The sequence below is a fragment of the Gekko japonicus genome, unplaced genomic scaffold (genome assembly GCF_001447785.1).
Source record: "Gekko japonicus isolate JY-2015 unplaced genomic scaffold, Gekko_japonicus_V1.1 scaffold421, whole genome shotgun sequence".
NCBI classification, from domain to species: Eukaryota; Metazoa; Chordata; class Lepidosauria; order Squamata; family Gekkonidae; genus Gekko; species Gekko japonicus.
Window position 1 is genome coordinate 611,657 of NW_015164195.1, and position 8,067 is coordinate 619,723.

The 8,067-nt window shown below is 43.1% G+C and overlaps 1 protein-coding gene across 1 annotated transcript in view; it reads left to right on the forward strand.

Annotated features, from left to right (window-relative positions):
• The window catches only part of LOC107107948 (glutamate 5-kinase-like), a 48,871-nt gene that overhangs the window by 36,202 nt on the left and 4,602 nt on the right, over positions 1-8,067 (forward strand). The window contains exon 2 of the mRNA XM_015408315.1: positions 6,815-6,932. Within this exon, the coding sequence (XP_015263801.1) occupies positions 6,815-6,932 (118 nt within the window). The remainder of the gene's footprint in view (positions 1-6,814; positions 6,933-8,067) is intronic.

Below are 8,067 nucleotides of genomic sequence, written 5' to 3' on the forward strand. Positions count from 1 at the left end.
AGTACCTTGGAGGTACTAGTTTCCTGAAACCGTGGGGCAAGGGCGGGCGTCTGATCGCCTTTCCGGTGGTAGTTTCGTCGCCCGCCCATGTCCCCTCGGAAAAAGGTGGGAGGTTTTTCAAAGTCTCCACGGATGCGCACAAGCACCCAAGGGAGCATGCGCACATTTGAGTTAAAAAAACAAACAAACCCCGTTTGCCCCGCGCCCCGCTTCTTTGCCGCGCCGCAGGACTGTGGAGTGATCGGCACCTCCCCCCACCACGGGACCTCCACGGGACCTCCATTGGTAGGTCTGCTCAAGCAACCACGCGGTTTTTAGCCCCGGGGCTAACAGCCACTTTTCCCCTCCGCATTTTCCTGCCCGTGTGACCGGGACCTCTGTTCATTTTTGGGTGTCAATACTGGAAAGATTGTAAAGTAGCCTTTCCAAATCTTTTTCCTGATACCTACCCTGGATGCAGTTTTGTTTTTTTTAAACTGTGTTGGTGAATAGAGGAAACTACCTCCTTCCCAGTTCAAGTAGTTTAAAGTGTGTTGGTAGTGCCATTGGTGACTATGGGATATAATTTCTTTTGGCCCACTATTATCTGAGTGGAAACACTGAAGGTGGACAAAAGAAATGCAGGTACATGGTGGATTAGAGGCCTCAAGCAAGATATTTTGGGGAAGTGGGATGGAAATATTCTAAATAAATTGTACTGCTCTTCTTATTTAGCAGCAGCACCTTCCTCCATTGCCAGAGGCCTCCCATCCTCCCTTCATCATCAGAGGAAGCCTCCTTCATCAGAATCTGCAACTCGTGTGTGACTGTTAGAGAGGACATATAGGGGATACCTCAGACCCAGCTGGCATACGATGTGTGAATTGGCTGAGCTGAAGTTGATGGGAGGATGTTCTCACCCAGTGTTAAATGGGAAGTCTAATTGTCAAAAACTGCAGTTTTTCCCTTGAAGAGAAGTGTTGGCTCTCTTGTAGCTGGGAAGCGGGAGACCAAAATATAAAAATTAAGATATGTTGTTATTCAGTAGGGCTATTGCCAAGAAATTATTTTATTCTAATTTAGCCCAATCAGGATATGTAACTGGAGGGGAGAGAACTCATAAATGCTTTTAGTGTAGATAGAAATAAACTGAGTTAATTCTTTTGACGTTTATCAGAAATTATCAGTTAGGAGCAACAGGTATATATGGTCTGTCCATATCTTAGCCTTTTGCCAATGTGATAATAGATTGACAGATTAATTTGCAACCTTGACCAGCTGATTCAGGCACATATGGACAGCAAGGTCAGTCCCTAATGCCACAGAAGTCACTGAGGCAGACAAACACGTGTGGATCTAAAGGTAATATAAATGTCTTGACGAGTAGAAATTACAGCAGGTACTAAAAATTATTTGTGGCTCAGGATGGGAAATGCTGCAGGTGGCTTCAGTAAGCAGACAGAGGTCCTCTGTGGTGAATTCCTAGACAGATCAGTTGATTAATAGGCTGGGAGGCATAAATCAACTCCTAAGGAATAGGGAGATAATGCTGGTCCTCTTTTATTGTCCAGTTTCAACTGGTGCAAATCCAAGTCTTTAAAGCAGAGATAATGGCAGGCAAAGGGTTTTCCGCCTTGGACATTAGTGAAGACCAGCCGGCTCCTGTCAGTCTGTTTTATTGGCAGATCAGGTATCCCCAGATGGTCCAAGGAGCTCTCTGTGACATGTTTATGTTCATGACACTGAATGGATAATCTCTCATTGCCTAAGACTAGTCATGTGCTTTTTAGATTCATTCAGCATATTTTTTCAGGCACATCTCATTTTACATTATGTAGCCTTTAACTTCTCTCTTTTCATCTAGCGGCATTCTTGTGTGTGGTTTGAGGAGAATATGCCCAGTTTGTGGCCCAAATGGGCCTTTGATGATCAGGTCTGAGAGTACATAGTGCACGACTTGCGCCAGGAGCCTAACAGATGACACCTTTAGGCCCTGTAAGGACCTATTCTCTATCCAGCTGTTCCATAAAACTTTGGACAATGCTCCTTAGTGCAGAGGAAATAGTGGTAGCTGGGGCAAATTTATCTTATTCTTCATGAAATGAATGTTTTTCACCCATTCAGAGCTTCCTCATGTGGATGATATCATTAAACACACACAAAGAAAAAAAATCGAATTTTTGTACCACAGTAGGAGGAGCTGCGGTGGCTCAAGTGGTTAAGGCGCTGAAGTGCAGGCTGTGGAAGGTCAGTAGTTCAGCAGTTCGAGACCCGGGTGCCTGCATGACGGAGTGAGCTCCTGTCTCTAGTTCCAGCTCCTGCCAACCTAGCAGTTCAAAAGCAAGAAATTGCAAGTAGATAAATAGGGACCACTTCGGTGGGAAGGTAACAGCGTTCCGTGCGCCTTGGTGTTTAGTCAAGCCAGCCACATGACCACGGAAACGTCTTCGGACAGCGCTGGCTCTTCGACTTTGAAACGGAGATGAGCACTGCAACCCTAGATTCGGATTCGACTGGCTTTCGCGCAAGGGAACCTTTACCTTTACCTTTTTACCATAGTAGGAGCATCAGCATGCTATCATTAAAGTATATCCAACACCATGGTCTGTTAGGTGCATCCTTGAGAAGTAATTGGGCTGATGTTTCACAAACAACAGCCTGTTGCACAAAACTGCTTTTGAAACTGAAGGGAGTTTGATATGTGATGCAGCATCGGGGTGGGGGGTGGGGTGAGGAGTTTCCTGTGAAGAATTAAAAATCCCACAAGTCTGCCCAGTTCTTGGCAACTCTTTGGATGCCAGCCCAAGATCCTTTTTAGCTAAAATTTTATTCATGGTGACATTTTCTTTAAAAACAGCAACAACTTTCATTCATTTGTATAAATGTAAGGAAGAAACTCACAAGCATTGAAGGAGTTGGTTGGTTAGTTCAAATCAACATAGTTGAAACTCTGCCCTTCTCTCCTCCCCACCACCTCTGCTTTCTGAACCTCAGGGTTGCCAGGGCTCAGGGCTGCAGTAGCCACAGTTGACAGAATCCCCTTGTCAAGGTCTAGACTTTACAGTTATTTTACTTGCCTATTCTCTGTTGTCCAGTGGGGCGAAGCCCTGGAGTTACATTACTTTGCTCTTTCTTCAGTCCCACATTTCCATCCTCCATTGTTTGCTTAGGTTCCTGCTTGTCATGTCACTGCTTCATGAGCTTCTTTAAGACCATTTTTTCATAAAGTACTCCAGGATTGTCAACTTCAGAGAAACATTGCCTTGTAAATTTAATTTTTTTAAAAAAAATATTATGCTGGTGAGGACCTGAGTGTGCTTATTCCTCTAGGTTAAAAGAAAAGAAAATGGAAACAGAGGGGTGTGTGGAGAAATTGGCCTACTGAAGCCAATTATTTGATCTTGGTTTGGAATCCTAGACTGTCGGCAAGAAAACAAACCACAGTTTGTCATTTCAGATATCACAACTGCAATTTTTCAGGAACCCAGGTAGTCTGTAATATTCACACCTCATTCAAGCAGAGGAGGGAGTGGGGAAGAGTGCCTGATCCTAAGAATGTCAGACACTCAGTCTTATAACCAATAAATCCTGGTTTGTTGGCAACATCTGAACACAGCATAAGAGACATTCTGTCTCCCTGATGCTAATGGTGCGGAAGATCAGCATCATTGCCTATACGAAGGCAGAGCTACTTATTACAGTAACATGCATCTGCCATCAAACAGCGATCGTCGCATCAGTGAGTAGTATGCTGTTTCTCTCCTCCCCCCCCACCTCCAGTCCCTAGGCCAGGAGCAGAGGCCAGAAAAAAAAGACACAGTTTATCTTATACATGCTAAATGCTATGGAAGCAGAGGAGAGTTTAAATACTGCTGCTGTTTGGAGTTCCATCCATGTGTTCTTATAACATCTAATTCTGCCATAAGTCTGACTCAGACACATGAACATGTGAAGGCTTATGCTGAGTTGGGCCATTAATCTGTCAAGGTTAGCATTGTTTGACTGGCACCAGCTCTCCAGTATCTCAGCCAGAAGTCTTCCACATTATCTTCTACCTGATTCTTTTTTTAAAACTGTGAGATGCTGGGGGTGGAGCTTGAGGTCTTCTGCATACAAACAGATGCTGTATACCTGAGTGTTAGCACTACCCTGACTCTAACCATGCCAGTCTCTCAAGTGGAACAGAACTCCTGTGGCCTTAATAATCCCAGGACAATGAGATTAGGTAGATGCTGACTGCCAATAGCACAATTGCAGAAAACCATGTCAATTTAAACAACTGTATATCCAAAGCACTCTGTAACTTTATGGTAACATCCAAACCTGATAACATGGCTGTCTGCACACTTGTTAAAAGGTGTGAGAGAGTTTCCATATTGTAGAAGCACAGGTGTAAAACAGGAGAGGCACTGAAGTAAACTTTCAGCAGAATGTTCAATTCCTAACCCCTGCTGGGTAAAGAAATCCAAACAGTCCTTGGCGTTCCTGAGGGAGCAGTCCCACGGAGGCTGCCTTTTCTCAGTGCCAGCAGCCGTATTTGTTTACCATCAACACCAGTACCCTTTCCACACTGCCAGCTCTAGTAAAAATTATATCACTGCTAGCCTTGGGTGTGTGCGTGGATTTTATGGGGAACCTATCATGTTGAGATTAGGTCCATGACCCAAGGGGGCACATCAACATAAACAGAAGTCAGGGACTGACTGTAGCGTTGCCAACATCTGAGGTACCACAGCTTCCGTACACCACCACTTTGAGTTGGGTAAACACTATAAATGACCTCACTGATCTTTATCACCTCTTTATATAGTTATTTATAAAAGATGCCTGAGCCCACGTAGCTGCTGCCTCAGCTTGGTATATGGCCCGGGTATGCTTGGCTTTCTAGAAAGGTGTCAATGAGGTCAGCAATAAGGATATCCCTTGAATTAGTGATTTAGAAACTGCCATGCTCTCCTAATGGCTCAGGCATTAGGCAGCAAAAAGATGTTATAGACAGTCTCTCTTATAGCCTTCCTAAAACAGGGATTCTTTTTATACCAAGGAGGTTCTGTTAGGTAGGTCCAACTGATAAGAAAAGAGGACTTTTATTAATGCCATGGCTCAAATGAGTCCAATAGGGAACCAGTCTGGGTATTTTGGCTTGCTATGAAACATTGATGGACCAAAAATTTTAAAAGGGCTCTACACCTGACAATTTAAGAAACAAAACAAGCAGAAGAATTTCCTTTCTCAGTCTCTGTACTACTATCCTATACACTATTGTCATGGAAATCTGCATACAAAACTGTGTGACCACGTCTAGATATGGATTGGATCCAGAGGATTCCACAAATGGAAGGGGGAGGGAGAGCATTTTTCAAGGAGTCATCCCTCCCAGTGCAGTCATCCAACTCCTTCCTCATGCTGTTCCAGGGGGGAGTCTCCTGTCTGAGGGGTATTTCCAGCTACAGTGGGAGGATGAAGGTGGGCAAGTCCTGTTCTGCTGCTGGAAATGCCTTAGATCAGCGAAAAATTACTGGTGGTTCGTGCCAGAAATAAACACTGTGATATGCTGGCTAACACATTTAGTAAAACATTTTACAATCAATATATAAATCTTATTATGTGACATTATAAAGAATTACATCCTTACAATATTACAAAGAGAAGTCCATCCTCATGATGTTACATCCTCATGATGCTACTATGAGCACCCGAATGTAAGCTCGTTTAGTCAAAGTTTTCCTCAAGCGTATTCCTATTGTCTTCAAAGTTATCACTCTCTTGTTACAATTCAGTGTTTATACTGGGAGCAAGCCAGTCCTTAACCTCTTCTCTAAACAGATGCAAAAGCCTTCTGAATTTGGCTGGCAAAATTCTCTCTGCAAACCTCAGGGATATTTTATTTTCTTCAAAATTACCATCCTGGAATAAACCATGGTTATTGAAATGAGAAACAACACGAAGCTCAATGGAATTGAATTTGCCTCAAAACTGTTTTGCCCCCCCCCCCCGACATGATGTCACTTCCTAGATTGGGAAGATTTATTTATTTATTTAATTTATACCCCGCCTTCCCCGTGAGCGGGCTCAGGGCAGCTTACATAATTGGTCTATAAATGACCATTAATTCACATAATCGGCCATCTTCCACATCTTAAGTAGAGGAACTCCATTGGCTGTGTCCAGAGCGGCCTCCATGGAGTCAGGAAGTCAGGTGATGGATAAGGGTGACTAAGAGAAATCATCTCCCTATCCTTCTTCACTTCCTCTTCTCATATTATGGTTGTACTTATATTTTTGCTTGTTTATTGTATTGCATTGCACAGTCAGGAAAATTAAGAATAGCCAGTGCTCAGAGAAAAAGATGAAAAGCCAGTTGTCATAACCATTGTATATGTTACTCATGCCAGCTTCTTGGGTATGACCAACCACTTGGATATGACCAACCAATTAACATTTTTGACACCATTGCAAGTGGTTTTGAAGGGGTTGCAATGATTTTTAAGAAATCTAATGCTGCACATGGATGGCTAGTGATGGTCATGTGAATTGGCTCACAGTTCAGCAGCACAGTGCAGTTCTGCCAGAGCGGATCTAAAAGACATTCCGAATGGCTTGCAATAAACAGCTAGTGTAAGCATGCCTTTCATTAATTCAGGTTTCTCTTGTAATGCAAGACCTTAAAAGTATGCTGCTGGCCTGAGCTGCCTCAAAGCTTATGCGTGCCCTTGTAGATATTCTCAGTCTCTCCAGTCCATCCTTTGCGGGCTCCAAAGAAGTGATGAAAGCTGTGGGCCTGAGTAAACCAGCTTTCTCTTCCATGTAACTTCACTGTCTTGTTTCTTTCTAGTTCCTTTGGACATTTCCAAGCAAAGCAACATGGTGTGGCCCATGGGTCATCAACAGGATCAGCGGTGAGCTCCAGGTTGAGAGAAGGGCTATGTTTGACCAGACTGTCTGTCACCAAGGTACTCAGCAATCATTATCAAACAACTTCCTTCAGCAGCCTTATAAATGCCCTCAGATAATCTCTTTAATCCTGTGTTATGCAGGGCTTCTGCTAGGACCTTTAGGTATGATGCATTAGAATTCTGGGAAATGAATGGGTCAGGAACAGGTGATGGGCAATTTGATTTCTTGAACCTTTAAAGTAATTGTTTCACAATGTGTTGCCTGAAGTGTGTTTTCAGTTTTCAGGCTGTTACTGAAGAATGTCATCAATTCTGTTCACACATTGATTGCTAATAGCTTTAAACTAGAATAGATAATTCCTTCCCAGATCATTGGCATGTCTGTCCTCTAGCCAAAGAAGCCTTCCTTCAACCTAAGGTTCGTTTCCCTTGGATGAAGAGTCACTGAAGTTGATGGAAGCCTTCTTAGACTAGATGAAGGCTTCTAGCTTTGCTCAATGGAGTGGTAAGATACATATCAAAGTACAGTTTCTTTGGTTCAAAGTGTCTGTAATAAGGGAGACTGAATGTTGAATTTGCAAGCTCTAAAGCTTTGCTAAAGAGAGTGTGACTTCACTGCACAGTTGATCAACTGATAGTCTGGTGGGCTAATTGAAGAACAAAGTACACCATGAATCTCAGTTCAAGCTAGTCCCAGATTCAGAACCAGTGCTCATTCAGTTACTGCTATGAATGTGCATGGCCATCACTTCAGTGATTAGGCCCTCAGAATATGTGGAAAGTGATGGTATTACTTGTGCAATGTTATTAAAAAATTATTGACGATCTCTAACCACCTCCCCAGACTTTCAGCATCAGTTGACTAGTTGTTGTATCAGTGTGCATGATTTGGTGAAGACCATGAAAGTAGTATTGTGGTGTGTAGACATGCTGTATTTTACAAAAAGTTTTTCTTTGGCAGCCTCCAGTCTCTTTGTGTCTTCAGAAAAAGATACAGAGATTAATTGATTTATACATGCAAAGAATTTTGTCCCTTAGCTCTAAAAAAAACAGAAAACAAAAGGAGAATGGAAGTTGAGAGCCAGTGTGATGTAGTGGTTAAGAGTGTTGGACTAGTAACTGGGAGACCCGAGCTCAACTCCTCATTTATGACATGGAAGCTCGATGGGTGACCTTGGGCCAGTCACACTCT